The sequence below is a fragment of the Phyllostomus discolor genome, chromosome 12, assembly GCF_004126475.2.
Source record: "Phyllostomus discolor isolate MPI-MPIP mPhyDis1 chromosome 12, mPhyDis1.pri.v3, whole genome shotgun sequence".
Classification (NCBI taxonomy): domain Eukaryota; kingdom Metazoa; phylum Chordata; class Mammalia; order Chiroptera; family Phyllostomidae; genus Phyllostomus; species Phyllostomus discolor.
Window position 1 is genome coordinate 20,574,865 of NC_040914.2, and position 21,792 is coordinate 20,596,656.

Consider the following 21,792-nt stretch of genomic DNA (forward strand, 5'->3'; position numbering starts at 1 on the left):
CTCCATAAGTAGAGACACATCCTGTCGGTTCTGTTTCTGCAGAGAACACTGACTAATCCATCACATGACCTAGCAATTCCATTCTTGGGTATATACCCAAAAGAAGCGAAAAGAGCTGTTTAAAAAAAAAAAAACCCGCTACGTATACATTTGTTCATAGCAACATTATATATAACAGACAAAAAGTGGAAGCAGCCCAAACACCCGTCAACAGAGGCGTGGATAAACAGAAGGCAAGGGATCCACGCCATGGAATGTTATGATTCAGCCATAAAAAGGAAGGGGGCTTGGATCCGCGCGACAACACAGACGGACCTTGCAAACACTCCGCCGGGGGAACCAAGCCGCACAGGTAAGTAAGGCCGCCGTCTTGTCTGATCTCGTCTGTGTGGAATGCCCCATGCAGGCAAATCCAGGAGGCAGAAGGCAGATTAGTGGTTGCCAGGGGCTTGGGCGGAGGAAGGGCGGCTTGTAGAAGGTAGAAGGTGTCCTTTTGGGGGTGACCGGAAAGTTCCGGAACGAAATGGTAGTGGTGGTGGTTCACACCATTGTGAATGCTGTATATATCACTAAATAGTAAGTCCTTTTTTTTTTTGTAAAAGAAAATAACCAGATCTAATGCGTACATATGTACAAGAATCCCACATATATGAAGGAGTCAGAGATTCCGCATGCACAAGTTTCATTCAAGGGTATATCTTACGTTTTGTGCATTTTACAGTCAAACAAATGCATGGAACAAATGCATTTGCAAACAAATGCATTATAGCAGGTGTGCGGGCTGGGGGTGGGGCACTGGAGGGGCCTGTGAACTCTGCAGCTGTCCTTTGGTGTGCTTCCTTATGGGCGGGGATTGGTTCTAGGACCCCCTACAAATACCAAAGTTCAGGATGCTCATGTTCCTTACATAAAAGGGTATAGTGACAAATATTGGAACTGTGTGCTTTTGAGGTTGCATCAGAAGATATTAAAGAACCAGAGGTTTGGCCTTACTAGTGTGGCTTAGTGAGGCATTGTCCCAAGAATTGATTGGTCACTGGTTCGATTCCCGGTCCGGGCACATGCCTGGGTTGCATGTCTGGTTCCAGTTGGGGGTGTGCAGGAGGCAGCTGATCGATGTTTCTCACATAGGTGTTTCTCTTCATCTTTTTCTCCCTCCTGTCTTCCTTTGTCTAAAAAAACAAATACTAAATAAAAATCTTTTAAAACAAAGCCCCAAGGTTTGTGGGCAATGCTAGACTTGATGTCACTGTAGAAAAGACATCGGGAGGCTTCAGAAATAGGCGGATTTGAACTTGTGATGTAGGCACTCCTTTTTTTAAAAAAAAAATTACTTATTTTTAGAGAGAGGGGAAGGTAGAGAGCAAGGGAGAGAAACATCAGTGTGTGGTTGCCTCTCCCATCCCTCCCACTGGGGACCTGGCCCACAACCCAGGCATGTGTCCTGACTGGGAATCAAACCGGTAACCCTTTGGTTTGTAGGCTGGTGCTCAATCCACTGAACCGCACCAGCCAGGGCAATGTGTTTGCTTCCTTGAAGAAATGGTAAGCCAGGCACAGGGTTTATATGTAGGTTTTAAGCAGTTTTAGAATGAGAAGTTCCTTTTGCTTATGGGTGACTTTCCAGTTTGTTATCACATCTGCCAGTTTAGGTTCTGGGTGGATTTCATATGTCGTTCCTCCCACCCTTTTTTTTTTTTCCATGAATGTCATCATCTGGCAGAGGTGGCCTCTAAGTGCTTGTGCATTTTGCTTTGTCCGTGTGTCTGATGCATCATTGGGCCTTGAGTCAATCAATGTAAACAGAGCTTTTGATCTATAATGCTTTCACACACAGTTGTTATTTGACTAATAAAACATTGTTCTAAAACAAAAACATTGTTCTGAAGAAGAAAAACAAAAGCAGCAGCAGCACTGGGGCCCTTTAAGTGACTTTTGGGGGGAGGGGCTCCAAAGAGGAAATACAGATGTGTCTGGAGACAGCCCATTGTCGCCGGAGCCAGTGAAGGCCTGGGGGTTAAATGAGGTAAGAAGTGGCCCATAAAGACCCCGAATTTTGGACTCCAATACGGTTGGGTCTACTCTCAACTTGGTCATGAAATTGCGGGCTGGCTGATAGCCTCAAAGTTGGAAGAAAAAAAAAAAAACAACAGAGAGCAAAAGAGAAAGGGACCAAAAATCAAAAGGACAAAAGTTTCAAGAGAGGCAGAGACAAACACTCTGAGCGTCTGGGCCCAGGGCCTGGGGTGTGCCCTGCAGCTGGGGGGCGGGGTTGGACATTCCCGGAGTCGGGGAGCAGTCTCCGGACAGGATGTGAGAGAGGAACTGGGGTCTCCAGTCACGGGAGCCAGTTAGGGCTGCAGGCGGGAAGGGATCGTGGCTGCGGTGAGCGGAGCTGGGGCCCAGACCGAGGGACGACCGGCTGGGGTTGTGGCTTCTGGTGCCAACGGAGAAGGGGGTCGGATTCTTGGGTCCGAAGAAGGGCAAGGGGGCCCGGGCTCTTGGGTCTGAAGGAGGAGGGATTGGGGCCCGGATTCCTGGGTTCGGGGGAGGAGGGACTGCGCGCCTGGGACTCCTGGGTCCTGGGGAGGAGAGGCTGAGGGCCTGGGACTCCTGGGTCCGGGGGAGGAGAGGCTGAGGGCCTGGGACTCCTGGGTCCGGGGGAGGAGGGACAGCGGGCCTGGGACTCCTGGGTCCGGGGGAGGAGGGACTGCGGGCCTGGGACTCCTGGGTCCGGGGGAGGAGGGACAGCGGGCCTGGGACTCCTGGGTCCGGGGGAGGAGGGACAGCGGGCCTGGGACTCCTGGGTCCGGGGGAGGAGGGACTGCGGGCCTGGGACTCCTGGGTCCGGGGGAGGAGGGACTGCGGGCCTGGGACTCCTGGGTCCGGGGAGGAGGGACTGCGGGCCTCGGACTCCTGGGTCCGGAGAGGAGGGACTGCGGGCCTCGGACTCCTAGGTCCGGGGGAGGAGGGGTTGGGGGCCCAGGACTCCTGGGTCCGGGGGAGGAGGTACTGGGGGCCCCGGACTCCGGGAAAGGAGGGGCCTCGGGCCTCCGACTCTTGGGTCCGGGAGAGGAGGGGCTGGGGGCCCGGGACTCCTGGGTTGGCGGGAGGAAGGCCTGGGGGCGGGACTCCCAGGCCCAAGGGCGGAGGAGGGGGCGGGGCTGAGCGCTGAGAATGAAGTTTCAGCCTATCCAGGCTCTGTAATTAATTAACCAACAGGGATCAAATTAAGGGGTGAAAGTTCAACGAGGCGTAGAGCGCAGTTGTGCCGGTATTGGACGAAGCCTCGAACCCGCACCCGCAGGCGCCGCGCGGTGGCGGAGCCTCGTGGAGCTGGCGGAGGAAGGGGCGGGGTGGGGGTCCCGGAGAGTCACGCGCCCCCTCCCGCCCCAGGTCTCCCTCTCAGGATGCGGATCCCCCGGCCTCAGCCCTGGGGGCTCTGTTTCCTGCTCTTCCTCCTTCCTGGGACCCTGCTCGCAGGTGAGGGGCGCTCGGCCAGGGCTGTCAGGGGCGGAGGGAGGCGCCACCGGCCGGGAAAAGAGCGGACGAAGCAAAATCGGAGTTTTCCCTGGAGCCAGGCATTTCCTCCTCCTCCGCATTTCATTTTGTCTCGTTGTCCTCCTTGGCCCGACGTGTCTGGGAACCTCCTGCCTCCCCACCTCCAGGTCTCTGAACCCCTCTCAGGGTCTGTCTCCCCATCTCTGAGTCTTTCCTTTCTTGGGGTGGGGCCCGGCTCCCATCCGCCCCCTTCCCCTGTGTCCCCGCAGACGACCCTCGCTCCCTGCTGTACCACTTCACCGCTGTGTCCTCCCCCGCCCCCGGGACTCCTGCCTTCTGGGTGTCGGGCTGGCTGGGTCCACAGCAGTACCTGAGCTACAATAACCTGCGGCACCAGGCTGAGCCCTACGGAGCTTGGGTCTGGGAAAACCAGGTGTCCTGGTATTGGGAGAAAGAGACGGTAGACCTGAGGAACAAGGAGAAGCTCTTCCTTGAAGCTGTCACAGTCTTGGGGACAGGAGGTGAGACTGGGACTCCCGGGGCTGAGGGAGGAGGGGCTGGGGGTCCTGAATCCTGGATCTGAGGGAGGAGGGGGTCTGGCCCCTGCTCACCTCTCTGTGGGCACCCCAGGTTCCTACACCTTGCAGGGCCTCCTGGGCTGTGAGCTGGGCCCTGACAATGCCTCTGTGCCGGTGGCCACGTTTGCTCTGAACGGTGAGGACTTCATGACGTTTGACCCCAAGGCGGGCACCTGGGACGGGGAGTGGCCCGAGGTGCAGACCATCATTGCGAAGTGGACGCAGCAGGCAGACACTGTGAACAAGGAGAAGGCCTTCCTGCTGCGCTCCTGTCCCCAGCGGCTGCTGGACCACCTGGACAGGGGCCGTGGGAACCTGGAGTGGAAGGGTGAGCAAGCCACTGGAGCACCTCAGATCCCCCTGGGCCTCCCGGCCTCCGGTCTCCCCCCAGCAGCCAATCCCTCACTCTGCCCCCAGAGGTGACCCTGCCCCTCTCCCACACATGGCCCTCCTGTGGCTCCCAGAACCCTCAGGACACAGACAGTTCAAGTCCCTCAGCCAGGCACTAGGGGCCCTGTGTGGCATCACCTCTGTCCCCATCCTAAGCCTCACCTTTCTCCCTCTGCCCCGCTCAGCCATTGGGAATGGCCTGGAGTTCCTTGAGCTCACACCAACTCTCTCCTCTTCTTCACCTCTGCCATTCTCCTTCCAGTTCCACTGGTGTCACACTCAGGGACATTCCTCCTACCCATGAGGCTTTCCGTTGCCTCTTTGGGGCTCCCATGATGCCTTCTGTGACCTCCGATCTAGCACAGGTCACTCTGAGCTGTAGTGAAGTACATCTGGGGAGTCACCAGGGGCTGGAATTATAGCTCTTTGCTCCTCAGCGTCCCGACCTTGCTACTGCAGCCTCCGTCTCGGCCCTCCCTATACACCATCCTCTCTCTGCCAGTCAGAGGGAGCTCCCATCTGGCCAAATAAGCCCTGGCTGGGTAGCTCGGTTGTTTGCAGTATCATCCTGTAAACCAAAAGGTCTTGGGTTCGATTCCTGGTCAGAGCACATGCTTAGGTTGCGTGTTTGGTCCCTAGTCGGGCATGTACAAGAGGCAATCCATAGATACTTCTCTCTCTCATTGATGTTTCTCTCCCGTTCTCTCTTCTTCCTTTCTCTCTAAAAACCAATATGCATGTCCTTGGGTAAGGTTAGATTCTTGTCCTGATACACCAAGGCTGCAGGTTCGATCCCCGGTCTGGGCACATATGAGAATCAACCAAGAAGTTGATGAATACATCAAGAAGTGGAACAATAAATCGATGTCTCTCTCTCTCTCTCTTTCTCCCTTCTTTTCTCTCTCTCTCAAATCCATCAGTTAAAAAAGGACACTGATTTAGTTAACAACAAACAGGCAAACAAAATCATCCAAATAGCTTCCCGTTAGTCTTAGACTATAGTTCAGACTCTACGCTGTGGCCCATGAGCCCCTGTGGTCTGGCTGTTTTCCGTCGCTCTGACGTCCCAACATCCCTGCTCCACTGGCTTCTTCCCTGTCCTCCAGCATGTCCGATTCTTTCCCTCCTCGGGAATTTTGCACCTGCTGTCCCCTATTCTTACGATTCCCTTCCTGGAGATCCTGCCGTGACTGGGTCCTTCTCATGCTTTAGGTTTGATCTTGGACGTCAGCTCTTCTGCAAGGCCCTCCCCTGCCAACCACTCTGGCTAAAGCATGCCCCCATCCCACTGCCGTTATTGCCCCTCACACCCCTGTGTTGTCTGTTCCGTCATTATAATATCCTTATTATTTTTCTTTTAAATGGAGTTGTGACTTACCTAAAGTGCATGGCTTGATTAACTTTTATTTTTGTATTATTTTTTAAAGATTTTATTTATTTTTAGAGAGGGAAGGGAGGGAGGAAGAGAGAGAGAAACATCAATGTGCGGTTGCTGGGGGTCATGGCTGCAACCCAGGCATGTACCCTGACTGGGAATTGAACCTGCGACACTTTGGTTCACAGCCTGCACTCAATCCACTGAGCTATGCCAGCCGGAGCTCAATTAATTTTTATATGTGCCCATGTACCTCCCCTCCAGATCAAGATCTAGAACATTTCTAGATCCTGGAGACTTCCTGGTGTCCTCTTCCATTCCAGACCCCTTAAGCATTACAACTAACCTGATTTCTGTCATCACAGTGTTACCTGACTTTCAAATTTGTGTGGCTGTGAGTCTCTGCTTGTCTGTGTCTGGATTCTTCCACTCGAGCTTGAGTTATGAGACTCTGTTGTGTGTATCGGTTGTTCCTTTTTTTTTTAAATTGCTGAGTACTATTCTGTTGCATGGTCCATACCACAGCTTATCCACTGATTTTTTTGTTTTTCCTGATTGGGGCTATTATGAGCATAGTTTCCATGAGCATTCTTGTAGATGTCCTGATACATCTGTATTTGCACTGACTTTGACTTAATATCCAGGGGTGGAACGGTTGAGTCATAGCCTGCTGATCTGATCAGGTTTAGTTGGTGGGGCTCTGCATATCCTCAGAGCAGTCAAACCAGTTCCAGGCTGCTGCCAGCCGTGTGTGTGCTCGGCGGTTGTCCCACAGGTTTGCCAGAATTTCATACCGACTTTCATGCGAACAGCGGTAGTGGGTGTGTGGTAGTATCTTACTGTGAAGTCCTTTTTCATGATCGGCTAAACAGTGTGATGACTTGCCGGGTGAATACTTCTTCACATTCTTGGCCAGTGCGGTGTCCACTCTTGTAGAGCGGCTCTTTGGGTCTGTTGCTCACTTTTTATACTTATTTATTTTAAAGACTTTATTTATTTTTAGTGAAAGGGGCTGGCGGCAGGGAAAGAGAAGAAGAAAAACACCAATGTAAGACAGAAACATGGATTGGTCGCCTCTTGCCCACTCCCTGTCCAGGGACCAAACCTGCAACCCGGGCAGGTGCCCTGACTGGGAACCCAAGTGGCAAACCTCCCTTTGTGGGATGATGCCCAACCAACTGAAGCCACTTGGATCAGGGCAATACCTTTTATTTCTTTTTCTTATGTTATTGCACTGGCTGGAATCCCCAGTACAACACTAAATAGAGTGGAGATAATGAACACCTTGTATTCTCAAACTTGCAGAAAAAGCATCTGCATTTTACCAAGTATTATGTGAGTCATAGGGTTTCTTTTTTGTTTCCAGTTGACCAAAATATTTCTTTCTTTTTTTCTTTTTTTTTTTTGGTTGTGCAATTACAGTTGTCCTCATTTCACCCCCATTACTCTCCTCCGCCTGACCCACCCTCACCTCCCACACTGAACCCTCCCCCACAGCTGTCTTTGTCCCTGTTCCTTGTTGACCTTTCCCCTCCTTTGCCCCATATCCCCTCCCTGCTCCCCATAGGTTTTTTTTGTTGATGCCCATTGTCAAATTAAGGAAGTTCTCTTCAACTCATGGTTGACTAAGAGTTTTTGTTTTGAATAGTGCTGAATTTTATCAAATGGCCTTTTGATTTTTTCCCTTCTAGTCTAATGTGGTGAATTACAGTAGCTGATTTCCAAAAGTTAGACAACCTTGCATTCCTGGAATAAACTTCACTTGATCATAATGTATTATCTTTTATATAAATGACTAGATTCTATCTGAATATATATATCTGCAAAATCTATATATATATGATTTTGCGTCTATTTGCATGAGAGATTGGCTTTAAATTCCATTGCTTGTTGTGTCCTCGTGAGGTTTTGTTATTAAGGTTACTCTGGCTTCATATAAAGTTCTGGTGTGGCTCAGTGGATTAAGTGCTGGCCTGTGAACCAAAAGGCCCTGGTTTGATTCCCAGTCAGTGAAGGCACATGCCTGGGTTGTGGGCCAGGTCCCCAGGGAGGGGTGTTCAAGAGGCAACCACACATTGATGTTTCTCTCCCTCTCTTTCTCTCTCCCTTATCCTCTCTCTAAAAATAAATAAATAAAATCTTTATTAAAAAAAAGAACAGAAGCTTCGTGAGGACAGGGACTTTTGTCTACCTTGCGCATGGCTGTGTCCCCAAGGCCTGGAAGAGTGGCTGGCATGACAGACGCTCAGCCTGTGTCTGTTGTAGGAGGGCAGGGATGAGAGCTGGATACCCTGATGGTGGATAGGTTGTGTCTCTGCCCCCTGGGAAGATCCTTCTCCTTTTACCAGTATATTGCCCAGGCACAGTACATGCAGGGCACATGGTGGGGCCTGCGGGGTAGAGTGGAAGGCTTGGAGGCCTCTCTATGCCTCTGTGCGGCCCTGGGCTGGGCCTGGCCCCCGGGGGCTCGTGGGCTGGGGGCTGGGCCGGGGCCTGAGCCTGTTTGCTGTCTGTCTGCAGAGCCACCCTCCATGCGCCTGAAGGCCCGGCCAGGCAGCCCCGGCTTTTCCGTACTCACCTGCAGTGCCTTCTCCTTCTACCCGCCTGAGCTCCAGCTGCGATTCCTCAGGAACGGCCTGGCCGTCGGCACTGGTGACAGCGAACTCGGCCCCAACGGCGACGGCTCCTTCCACGCCTGGTCATCACTAACGGTCAAGAGCGGCGACGAGCACCACTACCGCTGTGTGGTGCAGCACGCGGGGCTGCCGCAGCCCCTCGTTGTGGACGTGGGTGAGGTCCCCCTGGGTGCTGATAACCCCTATTACTGGTCTTTCTGGAGCAGTCCTTTCAAAGTTTGACCCCCTTCCAGTCCTCTTTGAGTCTGACTGCCTTGTGTGCTGCTACTGCCAGTTCTTCCAAAGCCTGGCAGCCTTCTGTCCCGCGTTACTTATCCGCCCTGGCCTTCCATGCTGCTGCTGCTACTGCTGGCCTCGTTGAATCTGGCTTCCGGTTAACCGCTGCGGACAGTCCTTGCTAAGTCTGACCACCTTCTGTCCTGCTGCTGCTAATCTTCATGGAGTGTGTCCGTTGTTGACTGCTGCTGCCAGTCCTCACCAAGAACGACCATATACTGCTTGGAGTCTGACCTGCTGCTCTCTGCCCTCCCCTGCTCTGCGAGTTCTAATACCACCTCCCTGCCGCCGAGGGTCCCTTGGCCGGTATGACTGAGACCCCTCTCGCTGTGGCTGGTTCTTACATCCAACCAGGCCCAGAAAGAACACCAGCTGACTGGCCTTTCGTCTGCCCACACCTGCTCCCCGAAACTTGGTGTTGGGATCTCTGAGACTGGGAGGGACGGAGAACTTCCAGGCCCCTGTCCTGGCTCACGGTGGGGGGGTGGGGGGGTCCATTCATTCAACACCTGAAAGCGTATCTCTGGCCGCAGAATCACCAGCCAAGTCCTCGATATCAGTGGTTGGAATCGTCATCGGCTTCTTACTGCTCACGGCAGTGGCCGCAGGAGGAGCTCTGCTGTGGTGGAGGATGAGGAAGGGGCTACCAGGTGTGGCGCAGGCAGAGGGAAGAGGCTCAGAGGGATAGAGACCCCAAAAGTGGGGGGGCAGAGATCTAGCAAGAGAGGGAAAGAGAGAGGAAGTGGGGACAGAGAATGGGAGTGGGGAAAGGGAGACCTGGGGGGAGGGACAGGAACTGACACAGTAGCAGAGACAGACAGACAGATACACTTGTGGGGGAGGGGCAGAGACCCAGAGGCTCTCCGAGATTCTGATGCTTCCCCATTTCTCTCTCCAGCCCCTTGGATCTCTCTCCGTGCTGATGATGGAGGGGCCCTCCTGCCCACTCCTGACCTGTCCAAGGATGCTGACTCTTAGGATATGAAAGCATTCTCAGCAACCGCCTGATCCTCCCCCATCCTGGCTGCCACTAGCTAATGCAGCCAGGTCCCTTTCATGCTGTGAGACACCCTGGAACCTGGTATTTCCGAGCCTCTAAGAAGGAGTCCTGGGCCCGGTTCCCTACCTCTGGATTGTTCCTCCTGTGGTCTGCCTCAGTTTCCCCCCCTAAAATATACGGCTCCCTTCCACCACCACATATAACAAGAATTTGGGCCATCATCCTTGTGTTCTCATCATTTCCAGTTTTTCATTGGGGGAGGTAAGGGAATGGGTGGGGGGAATAAATGGTGTAAGTTCTGGCCTGCAAAACTCCTGAGGCTAACATGTTGAAATGGTGGAAACTGCCAGTTTCACATACCAAGTCATATATTTTTCTGTTTTTTTATTTTTAAAGATTTTATTTATTTTTAGAGGGAGGGGAAGGGAGGGAGGAAGGAAGGGAGGGAGAGAAACATCAATGTGTGGTTGCCTCTCAGGTGGCCCCCACTGGGGACCTGGTCCACAACCCAGGCACGTGCCCTGACTGGGAACCGAACCTGCCACCCTTTGGTTCGCAGCCCCTGCTTAATCCACTGAGCTACACCAGCCAGGGCCAAGTCATATATTTTTCATTCGTAAATTTCACAAATATCTACCAAATGCCTACGCTGTGCCAGGCATTTTGAGGAATTCTTGGCTGCAGCCTGACGTGGCTCTTTGGTAGAGCGGAAATGTAGTTCCCTCTGTCCGGGAAGGGGATGGCTCCTCTGGCCCTTGGGTTCCCTTCTTTCTTAAACTATGCTGACAAAGAGGAAAAGATAAAAACAAATCTCCCATGAGGCTTCAGAGTTAGAAAATCTGGAAGTTGTGGGGTATGACGACCCGAAGCCTGTCGGGAGTTGTAGTTCTTCCAGGCCGCGTCACTCCCGCTTCGCCCACTACGCCCCGGCCTGGGAAGGCGAGGCTGATCCTCGCGCGCCAAGTTTTCCTTTGTGGACGTGGCGAGGGGCGTCCGCTGCCCGCCCCTTTGTCTGCGGCCCCGCCCCGTGGGGAGTCCTCCTCAGGGCATTGGTCGGGGGGCGGGGCCTCGCTCTGCGGGAGGCCGGCCTGGCTGGAGAGCAGCCAAATTGGGCATCTTTTTGGAGAACGCAGAGCGGAGCGTGGAGAAGGCTGCGAGGCCGGAGAACCCGGTAAACAGAGGCGAGGGCGGGTGGCCGGCGCAGGTCGGACGGCTCAGGTCCGTTCGGGTCGAGGATGAGAGTGCAGGCTGGGAACGACGCCTGGGACCTTGCATGACTTCTTTTTTTAACCACGACCCTGCCCCACACTTTGCGTGGGAAGTGTGCCACGTCTCCTGCTTGAGTCTCCCCACTCGCAGCTCTGGGACCCTTTGGAACTCCCTCAAAAGAAAGATTCAGTCCCCACAGTCCCCAAAGCTGGTTTTACCTCCTAAGAACCCAGCCCTCCCCTGCCGCTCCCGCCCTCCTTGAGCCCAAAACTTTGCGGCCAGCTACCATCTCTGTCCTGTTCTGTCTCCCCTCCCCCCACCCTCCCATTTGGTCTCTGTCCTTTTCCCTGTGACTCCTGACTCCTAGCCTCCGCCACTTCCCAGGGACTGATGACGTGGCAACCATCACTTCTGCTGCTGCTCTTGCTGCTCAGGCAGGGGGTCCAGGGGAAGCCCTCCCCTGAGGCCGGCCCTCATGGCTCAGGGAGGGTGCATCAGCAGGCTCCCCTGAGCGAGGCCCCTCATGATGACGCCCACGGGAACTTCCAGTACGACCATGAGGCTTTCCTGGGACGAGAGGTGGCCAAGGAATTCGACCAACTCAGCCCAGAAGAAAGCCAAGCCCGTCTCGGGTAAGAGAAAGATGGGGGTAGGAGAAAGATGGGGACCAGGAGATTCAGGGTTGTAATTTAGAACAGAGAGGTCAGGGGAGGCCTCAGTGAGAATATCTGGGCCGTGCCGGCATGTGCGGGATTGGCGTGCCAGGCGGAGGGAAATTTAAGTGCAAAGGGCCTGAGGCAGGAGGAGGCTTGTGTGTTCGAGGAACAATGAGTCAGGTGTGGCTGGAACCCAATGAGCCACCAGACAGGGAGGTGGTGGCAGAGAGGGAACAGAGTGGCAGGGCAGGGTCTTTTGGGCCACAAGTGGAGTTTTGTGGGGTTTTTAAAGATCTTATTCATTTGTATTTAGAGAGAGGGGAAAGGAGGGAGAAAGAGAGGGAGAGAAACATCAATGTGTGGTTGCCTCTCGCATACCCCCTACTGGGGACCTGACCCGCAATCCAGTCATGTGCGTTGACTGGGAATTGAACCCACGACCCTTCGGTTCGCAGCCCTTTCTCATTCCACTGAGCCACACCAGCCAGGGCCACAAGGGAAGATTGAAGCTTTTCTCTGAATGAGATGAGAACCATGAGATGGGGGCTTTAGAGGGAGGACGTGAGCTGACTTGGGTTTTAACAGAATCCCTCTGGTTGCCTTTTGGGAAACAGCCTATGTAGAGCCAGAAGCAGGAAGCCCACTGAGGAAGTCACTGCAGTGCAGGTGGGAGATGAGAGATGGTGGCGCCTAGACCAGGGCGGATGCTGCCGTGGTGGCCAGGTCTCCGGCTGGGAGACCGTGTTGGGATGGGGCTGGGTGAAGGAGGCATGGGAGAGGAAAAGCAGTAAGAGGCTAACGTACTTGGCACAGCACTTACTGCGATGCCAGGCACTGTTTTAAGTGCTTTCCAAGGCACTATATATTTATTTCCCATCGCTGCGTTCTGCTATGAGACTCAAGCAGGAGACGTGGCACACTCGTCTTACAGAGTTTTACAGAGTGGGGAACTGAGGCACAGAGGGGTTAAGTGACTTACCCACAGTCACACAGCCCGTAGGAGGAGGGTGCAGAGTTTGAACCTAGAATATCTAGTTGTGGAACCCCAAGCTCTTAGCAACCACTTAAACCTCGGGGTAGAATATGAGTCCTAGGGACAGAGCCCATCTCCAACCGATCCTAGCTGAGACGCCTGGCTCTGGAGGGAGCAGCAGGGCTGGCTCAGATTCGACCCTGGCGAGTGGGTCTCAAGGGGTTAGAGACAGAGACAGATAAGGCTCCTTCCTTGAGCGCTCTGTTAGCAGTTGGGCGAGGACCTCAACCACTGGCCAGACGTGGCCAGGAGAGCAGGAAGGGGTCTGGGAGCCCACAGACGAGACCTGAGAGAAGCCACCTGACCCACGGCATTGCGGGTGATAGGTCAATAGCTGCTAACGTCTGGGGAAAGGTAGCGGGTGCTGCACGAAGCAGGGCTGGAAGGAGAGGGGCCTGAAATTGACCGGCGCATCCAGGGAGGGGGCAGAGCGGCAGTCGTTAGAGGGTTAGAAGGGAGATTCTGAAACTGGCAGAGCCAGGGAAGAGGGGCGGGACACGGGGCCCGGCCGGAGACGGCGAGAGGTGTGTGGCGGTGGCAGTCGTAGTTCAGAGGCAGTTTTGGGACAGGAGCCCTGCGGGACAAGGACGCAATGGGTGTCCTTTTCCCTGTCCCTACTCCGAGAACCAGCGGGAGATGGAGCTCAGGCGGGGCTGAGGGGCGCGGCCAGGGCGGAGGGTGTGGCCTTGGCATGTTTCGGGTTTCTCCCCTACCTGGCCTGTTGTGGACCACCGCACCCGCCGTAGGCCTGCTGGGTGTCGGAAGGGCGTGATGGCCTTAGGGAGCCGAACCCTGAAGTGGGCGCGGTCTCGGGACTGACCTGTGTTTCCTCCGTTTTGTGGGCGGCTATAGGACAGCATTTTTACACCTGTTAGAAAAGGTGTGCCTCAGGTGGGGGCATGGCTCTGCTCAGGGGCGGAGCCTGGGCAAAGGCGGGAACCCCCGGTGTGGGCGGGGCCTGAGATTGACCTGCGTCCCGACCCGGCCCACAGGCGCATAGTGGACCGCATGGACCGCGCCGGGGACGGGGACGGCTGGGTGTCACTGGCCGAGCTCCGCTCGTGGATCGCACACACACAGCAACGGCACATACAGGACTCGGTGAGCGCGGCCTGGCACACGTACGACACGGACCGCGACGGGCGTGTGGGTTGGGAGGAGCTGCGCAACGCCACCTATGGCTACTACGCGCCTGGTATGCGGCGAGACCCTGACCCCTGTTCCTCACACACGCACTGGCCCTGACCTTTTTGACCCTTCGTCCTGAGAATCTTTTAGCCCATTGTCAGGATTCCTGACCTTTGACCTCTGATCCTGGGCCAGGGTCTACCCTCTTCAAAACCTCATCACCCTGAAACCACCAGTCTCTGATGTCTGGCTTCTCATTCTGGCATCTACAGCCTTTATAATCCTGGGACGGGGAAGGGGCGGTGGGGGGCGGGGCGGGTACTTCAGATCCTTGACCAGGGACATCTACATTCCATGCCCCTGACCTCTGGCCTTTCATCTGAGAACCCCAAAGCCATTTATCCTACCTGCTGACTTTCGGGTTCCCTCCTCCCTGCCCTCACACCCCAGCCCTGGGCCCCCACAGCTCTGGTTCTCTCCTCCTGTACCCTCAGCCCAGCCTGTCCCTCATACATCCACCAAGGGATCTTGCACATCCAGAGCTTACCCTGATCCTCCAATACTCACAGTCCCGCATGACTCCCCTGGGCCCCCAGGAGAGAGTCCCAGCTCCTCAGGCCCACCCAGCCCACCCCTCTGGGTTCGTTTGTCTGCATTTTCTTCCCCAGTCCAATGGATATTCTGCTGTTTCCCTGAACTCACTCCGCACCTATTGTTCCCTCTGTTGAAAATGCCCTCCACTCCACTCTGTCCAGCAGAATAACCTCCTGCCCCAGAGCACGACTGGGGCTCCACTGGCCAGTGTTAACTCATAGGCCATCATCATTCCTGGATGCGGCACCTTGGGCGAGTTAATTCCTCCCTGGGAGTCAGGTTCTCATTCATGAAGTGAGACTAAACAAAAGAACTCCATTTGCTTTTTTGGGAGGGTTCAATGCAGTATAGGTGAAGAGCTTGGCTTGTAATAAGCTCTTACTACGAAGTAGCAAGTGCATGCAAATGATGGATATGTGTCATGTATCGTTAATCCAGGGGAGGTCTTCCTGCCCTGAGGCCCCAAGTTGGGCCCCTTTGTCTTTCTCTTCAACATGCCTGGTGTCACCTCCACGAAAGCACATCTCACTGAGCTCTTTCCTAGGTGAAGAATTTCACGACGTGGAAGATGCGGAGACCTACAAGAAGATGCTGGCTCGGGACGAGCGGCGTTTCCGGGCAGCTGACCAGGATGGGGACTTGCGGGCCACTCGGGAGGAGCTGACAGCCTTCTTACACCCAGAGGAGTTCCCTCACATGCGAGACGTCGTGGTGGCCGTGAGTGAGGGCCTGCCTTCTACGGCTCACCCTGGGAGTTCCGGTTACCCGATCGTCCAGCACCTTCCTCAGGAAACCCAGGCTGCAAGCACCAGTCAATGGCGGGTGACATCTCCACCCCACCCTGTCGCCCTAGTGTCACTATTAGTGGCATGGTTTATGCCCACTTGTATCATGCCCAACTCCTCAGCAACTGATGTGGTTAAACCCCCAAAAGATACCACAAAGGTGAACCCTCTTCTTTCCTCCTGTGTCCCCACCCTGTCCCCTGCAGTCTGGTCCCACAGGTGACCCCGTTCTTGTGTCTCCATTTCTAAAGCTGCTTTGAGGGTCTATGGCGGGGCCATTAGGATCAGGAGCTCAAAGGCCAGAAGGCCTGGGTTCAAATCCCAGCCCTGCTGCTTCCTGGCTGTGTGACCTTAGGCAAGTTACTTAACTTCTCTGGACCTGAATGTCCTTATCTGTAGAATGATGGTACTGGAGGGTGGTTATGGGGACTAGATGAGTTCATACATGGAAAACTGGCCCGGGGTATAAATGCTCATATGTCATTCTACACACACACGTCAGTACAGCTACAGGACAGGAATCACTGGATTAATGGGGATCAGAGAGGAGAAATGTCATTAACCCAGGCTCCTCGAACCCCTTACATTTCCTAACCTGCAAGACCCAGTGTCCTTCTTTTATTTCTTTTAAAGATTTTATTGTTTTATTTATTTTTAGAGAGAGGGGAAGAGAGGGAGAAAAAGAGGGAGAGAAGCATCAGTGTGTGGTTGCCTCTCGAGCTCCCACTACTGGGGACCTAGCTGGCAACCCAGGCATGTGCCCTGACTGGGAATCGAACCTGTAACCCTTTGGTTTGCCGGCCAGTGCTGAATCCACTGAGCCACACCAGCCAGAGCAAATGACAGGAATTTCAATATGTAAGTGTTGTAAAGTCATCAGTTTACCAAATCACAGAGGACATCCAATTACACTTGAATTTGTAACAACAAATTATTTTTTTTACTGTAAGTATATCCCACACAGTATTTGAGATTAGTATAAGTCTGTCCCACACCATACTGGGGACATACTCTTACTAAAACACCATTTATCTGAAATTGAAGTAACTCAGCCTCCTGTACTGTAAGTATGCGGGCAACGTGGTGTGGGATGAACTCATACCGAAGAGTTACTTGTTGTTCCCCTGACAGGGAAGGAAATGGAGAATCCTGCATTTTATCTGTCAGCCCTAAAACGTCAGCGTGTTCACCACATACTTCGTGCTTATAAGCAAATTGGAGAGAGAGTCTAGCATCTGCCTTTTAAAGGGGAAGAGGCTTCCGCCCTTGGGAGTGTGGGCTGGGCCATGAGGAAGTGGTTAGGGACGAAGGTCACCTCTCCTTGTGTTAACCCACCTGTGCGTCAGGACACCTGGGTTCCATGGCCCCACCCATTAAGTGCGGAGAGGGCCTGCATTATTTTGTCACCGCAGAAAGCCCCCAAATTTCCACGTGCCCCTGGGGACAGTTGCGCCCTCTTGAGGCTGTTCCAACACCAGGCCACCCAGCCACCCCAGAATGGGATGCCCAGAAGTAACCTCACGCTCCGACCCCAGGGGTCTGTTCCCCTTGGGAGCCAGCCCCACTGCCTCTCTCTCCCCAGGAAACCCTGGAGGACCTGGACAAGAACAAGGATGGCTACATCCAAGTGGAAGAGTACATCGGTGAGTGGGACCTGAGCACCTCCCCGAGGACGCCTGTCCCCTCCTGGGCCTGGGGGCAGCCCAGTGCATTATAAAGCAAAGGCCCTCTGATGTGGGGGGCTGGGAGGGGCTGGGTGCTGCTTGAGTTCATGTACCCACCAAACATTTATTGAGCATCTACTATGTGCCAGGCTCCCAAATCTTTTATCCATCATCCACTGTGTATCAAGCCCAGCACATTTTTTTTTTTAGATTTTATTTATTTATTTATTTATTTATTTATTTATTTATTTTTAGAGAGGGGGAGGGAAGGAGAAGGAGAGAAACCTCAATGTATGAGAGATACACTGATTGGTTGCCTCTCACACACCCCCTACTGGGGACCTGGCCTTCAATGCAGGCATGTGCCCTGACTGGGAATTGAACCAGTGACCTTTTGGTTCACAGGCTGGTGCTCAATCCACTGAGCCACATCAGCTAGACCCAACAAATCTTTATGAAACCCATACTGTGGGCTGGGCCCAGGAAATATTTATTGAATACTTCCTGTATGTCAGACCGAAGACGCATTTATCAAGCACCTACTGTGTACCAGAACCAAGAAGCACTCACTAAGCAAGCTAGTGGTTGGGGACACAGCCCAGACTGTCACAGACCAGGTCCCTTCTGGGAGGGTCTGAAGTTTCTACACAATTAGGGCTCAGGGGCTGCATTTACCGGGGGTGGAAAGCTTGTCCTGAACCTGCACTTAGACAGCAAAGTGTCCATGTCACCAATTACTTGAGCTGTCAGGGAGCCATATGACACCTCCAAATGGCCTGGTGGTCCTGCCTCTGTCCTTGCCCTCCGGGGCCAAAGACATTAGTTGAGTGAAAAGCTGTTACGTATGGGACTGTTAGAAGTTTGAACACGTTTTCCTGTAGAATGTCTTCATGGAACAAACCCGCAGGCAGGACATTTTTATTTAAGTGTTTATTGGTTTGCAAGAAAGAACTTGAGCATCACAGCTAAATCCGAACAGTGGCTGACCCCGAGGCTGCGGTGACTGTGGTCCCGTCTCGGAAATAAATTCACCGGACCCTCACAGCAGCCCTGTGGGATGGCACTGTCACCCCGCTGTATAGATAAGGAAGCTGAGACCCAGAGGGAACAATACCTGACTGAGGTCACCTGCTACTCAGGTGGGGCGGGCCTTGAGTCCCAGCAGGCAGACCCCAGGTTTCTGCCCTGACACCCCAGCTGTGGGGGTCCTGAGGGACTCTGGGGACAGGGACATGGGCAGAACCCCAGGATCTTCCAAAGAAATGTAACTTTGCCCTGTCGAATGGTGGTGGGAAGGGCATGAATGAGGGGGACTGGGGGGCATTGCAGGCCCTGACTCAGGCTAGGGGGGGGCTGTCAGGGGAGATGGGAGAGATAGGGGTGCCCTCTGCTTACAGGTGCAGGCTCCAGAGCCAGCCTGCCTGGTACCCGCCTGCCACCTCTGGACCATGTGACGGTAAACGAGTCCCTGGCTGCTTGAGCCTCAGTTTTCCCATCTGTAAAAGGGGGTAATAGAGCACCCCCTGTGTATGACCCCGTATAGTCAGCACAAATCCCCATCCATGGGTGCATGAATAAACAAAAGGGGCAGATCCAGGCAATAGAATACATTTTGGCTACAGAAAGGAATGAAGTGCCAATCTATCCTACACTGTGGGTGAAACCTTGAAAATACTGTGCTAAGTGGAAGAGCACAATATTGTATGACTCCATTTATATGACGCATGCAGAATAGGAAAATGCATCAAGAAAGAAAGTAGATTAGGGGTTGTCAGGGGCGGGAGAGAGGGGGGCCAGGGAGTTACTACCTAGTGGGAGAGAAGTGCCCTTGAGCGGGGATGAAGATGTTCCGGGTGGAGGCTGTGCCACCAGACAGGGGGCCTGGCCCTGAGTGGGTCTGCCTCGGGCCAGCCGGCAGTGTGCGGGTTCTTGACTTCGTCAGGAAAGGTTTCACAGCACCAGTCCAGGTGACTATGAGGGTACATTTGTTAAAGCTGGGGACAGTGAAGCAGGGAAGGGCTTAGCATAGAAGAAGCAACAGGAGAGCAGGGCTGCCGTAGCTCGCTGGGAAGTCAGAGGAAAGGGGGCCTGGGGGACGGGTGCAGGAGGTGAGCCTGGGATGAGCTGCCGCTGCCCACTGCTCCCCTGGTTGGAAGCCTTGGGGTCCCTTAGAGTTTAGGAGATGCTGCCTGAGGGGGAAGGAGCAGGGTAGGGAATGGTGGGGGCTGCTTCCCCAAGGGACAGCCTGTGCCCTGGGTCGTTTGTCTTGAGTGTTTCTTTCTTGCAGGTGGAATCTTAGGGGAGGGCTCAGGGGAAGGTTCAGTAGAACATTCATCAGTTTTCAAGGTTCTGGTCTCCACTGATCAATTGGTCAGCGCCAGGGCAGGGGGTCCTTGTCATCGCAGTAGGTCCTGGCTCGGCCTGTCTGGTTTTGCTGCTTTTCTGGGCCTGCAGCTGAGATACAGCTGAGGCTTAGATGTTATCTCCAGGGAGGGGAGCTTCTGCATCTGGCTGTAAATTGCTCGGCCACTGTGTTCAGCTCTGTCTCCGTTTCCCTAGTCTACATGCCAAGGAATTCTCCCAGCTTCTCGCTATCCTGTCTGGTTGCATAACTTTGTGAAATGCACTGTCACTAATGGTTTTATGTTGTACGCCTATTAGCACAAAATGAAACACCCAACTCCCATTTACCATGGCCATTTCGTAGAAGAAATGATGACTTAGGACCATTAAAAAGAGGGAGGAGCCCTGTGCCCGCTGTCCCTGGAGGCTGTCTGTGCCCAGGCAGGTGGCTGGCTGTATCCTAGATGACATCCTCTGACAGCTCACTGGCCTGGTCCTGTGGGGAGGAAGGCTAATTATCGTGTCTTTGTGTCTGGTATAAAAGGCTTGTCAGGTTGAAAGTTCTGGGAAATCCATCTGTGAGGTAGTACTTTCTCCAGGCAGTCCTAGGGATGCAGAGTTTTGCAAACATTTATAAATAATTGGAACAGCCCTGGCTGGTGTGGCTCAGAGGATTGAGTGCCAGCCTGTGAACCGAAAGGTCGCTGGTTCGATTCCCTGTCAGGGCACATGCCTGGGTTGCGGGCCACGTCCCCAGTAGGGTAATCTATCAATGTTTCTCTTGCACATCAGTGTTCTTCTCCCCCTCTTTCATCCTCCTTTCTCTTCTCTCTAAAAATAAGTGAGTAAAATCTTAAAAAAAGAATTCCTTTTAAAGCAAGCAAACAACAACAACAAAAAACAAATAATTGGAATAAAAGAGAGGCTCCAACAGTGTCCAGGGAGGCTCTTAGAGTGAGGTAAGCTTTGTAGAATCTCTTCTCATCTCTCCAGAAACATCTTCACCCCATCCTTCCTTCATATGGACCACACAAATGCACACAGTATTTCATGTGGGTATCCATCAACCTGATTGACTGTTCAGCCCATCAGTGGACCCGGCAATCAAGTCAATTTCACGTGTAGTCAATTTCAGCACCTGTGAATCTGGCGTTCTTATCCATCCTATTTAAACACAAGAAACTGAGGCTAAAGAGAGTGAGGAGGGCATGGCTGGGGTCTCTTGATCAGGGCGTGTCAGAGCCGGGACTGGAGCCCAAGCTGGCCCCGCTGGCCCCAGGCACCGGCCCTGAGTCGGCCTCTCACCCTGACCCCAGCGGACCTGTACTCGGCGGAGCCTGGGGAGGAGGAGCCCGCCTGGGTGCAGACGGAGCGGGACCAGTTCCGGGACTTCCGGGACCTGAACAAAGATGGGCACCTGGACGGCCGGGAGGTGGGCCACTGGGTGCTGCCCCCGGCCCAGGACCAGCCACTGGTGGAGGCCAACCACCTGCTGCACGAGAGCGACACGGACAAGGTGCTGCGGGTTGGAGGGGGGCACGGGAGCGGGGCCTGGTGGGCGCAAGTGACCAAGAACTGGGCCGGGAGCTGTGGGAGTCCCTGTTTGGCTGGAGAAAGAGGCAGAGAGACCAGGAGAGGGACTGAGGGACGGGTGGAACAGAGATCTCAAGGCGAGGACAGAGACCCAAGGAGGCAGGAGACAGGAACCCAGAGAGAGAGGGACAGAGACACAGAGTAAGGGGGCAGAGACCCTGAGAGCCATGCTTAGCTGCAGAGGTGGGCCTCATATGCAGGGGACTGAGGTGTCCCTGCTGACCTCTGACCTGTCCAGGACGGGCGTCTGAGTAAGGCTGAGATCCTGGGCAACTGGAACATGTTCGTGGGCAGCCAGGCTACCAACTACGGTGAGGACCTGACCCGTCACCACGACGAGCTCTGAGCCTCCACGCGCCCACAACCACGAGGCGACCTGAAGAGGGGCCCCAGTGCTCAGGTCCCTCTCTGTGTCCAGCCCTGCAGGACGTGGACACAGCCTGGGCTGTCCCTCTACCCCTGGGCTCTCTTGGACCCACCTGGTCAAGTTCTCTCTGTGAGACCCCTCAGTCCCCTCTCGGCCCTCCCCCCAGCCCCACCCAGGGCCTCTCACAGGCCTGAAGAGTGAGGGAGCACCCATCCCTCACTGGCAGAACAGCCCAGCCCAGCCCAGCCCAGCCCATGGCTCCCCACATCAAGCTCAGCCTCCAAGAGCCTCCCCAACCCACAGCTCGAAATCTGAGCTTCTCACCACTGTCAGGAAATGCTCCCCGCCCACACTCGCCCGCAGGCACTGTCCCCAGGATGCCTCCTCTCTGCCAGGGAAGCAATAAAACCCGGTGCTGGGCCTCCTCTGTGTGTCTCTCTGCGGGGTTCCTGTTGGGAGCCTGGGGGAGGAAAGAGGGGGGCTGTGACTGGGAGAGGAGCAGGCTGCCAGTTGGGGGGACTGCGGGCTGAATGAGGGGACTGGGCATTTGAAAGGTGTGTTCTGGATGTTGACAGCGTTTGAGGGCGTTCCTGGGGGTGAAAAATGGAACTGGCAGCCTGGACCCAGCAGGGAACGAGCCAGAAAGCTCTGCTTTCTGCGTAGC

At 54.3% G+C, this 21,792-nt stretch overlaps 2 protein-coding genes across 5 annotated transcripts; both read left to right on the forward strand.

Annotated features, from left to right (window-relative positions):
• Positions 1–1,934: 1,934 nt before the first annotated feature.
• Positions 1,935–9,973, forward strand: FCGRT (Fc fragment of IgG receptor and transporter). 3 transcript variants are annotated; one of them, XM_028529735.2, is made up of 7 exons: positions 1,935–2,026; positions 3,397–3,483; positions 3,771–4,022; positions 4,132–4,407; positions 8,365–8,634; positions 9,290–9,406; positions 9,655–9,973. In XM_028529735.2, exons 2-7 carry the CDS (start codon positions 3,411–3,413, stop codon positions 9,732–9,734), a joined length of 1,068 nt encoding a protein of 355 aa, XP_028385536.1. In that variant the 5' UTR covers positions 1,935–2,026; positions 3,397–3,410; the 3' UTR covers positions 9,735–9,973. The 3 variants fall into 3 exon arrangements, with proteins under 3 accessions (XP_028385536.1, XP_028385538.1, XP_035868450.1); XM_028529737.2 differs by lacking the exon at positions 1,935–2,026 and adding an exon at positions 2,255–2,385; XM_036012557.1 differs by lacking the exon at positions 1,935–2,026 and having other exon boundaries at positions 3,248–3,483; positions 3,771–4,019.
• A 420-nt stretch (positions 9,974–10,393) lies between these two features.
• On the forward strand, positions 10,394–21,552 carry RCN3 (reticulocalbin 3). Of its 2 annotated transcripts, none has more exons than XM_036012555.1 (7): positions 10,394–10,927; positions 11,333–11,597; positions 13,647–13,849; positions 14,921–15,093; positions 16,744–16,804; positions 20,485–20,684; positions 21,000–21,552. In XM_036012555.1, the coding sequence occupies exons 1-7, from the start codon at positions 10,612–10,614 to the stop codon at positions 21,105–21,107; spliced, it is 1,326 nt and encodes a 441-aa protein (XP_035868448.1). In that variant the 5' UTR covers positions 10,394–10,611; the 3' UTR covers positions 21,108–21,552. The 2 variants fall into 2 exon arrangements, with proteins under 2 accessions (XP_035868448.1, XP_028385539.1); XM_028529738.1 differs by having other exon boundaries at positions 10,675–10,927; positions 11,350–11,597.
• The last annotated feature ends 240 nt before the right edge of the window (positions 21,553–21,792 follow it).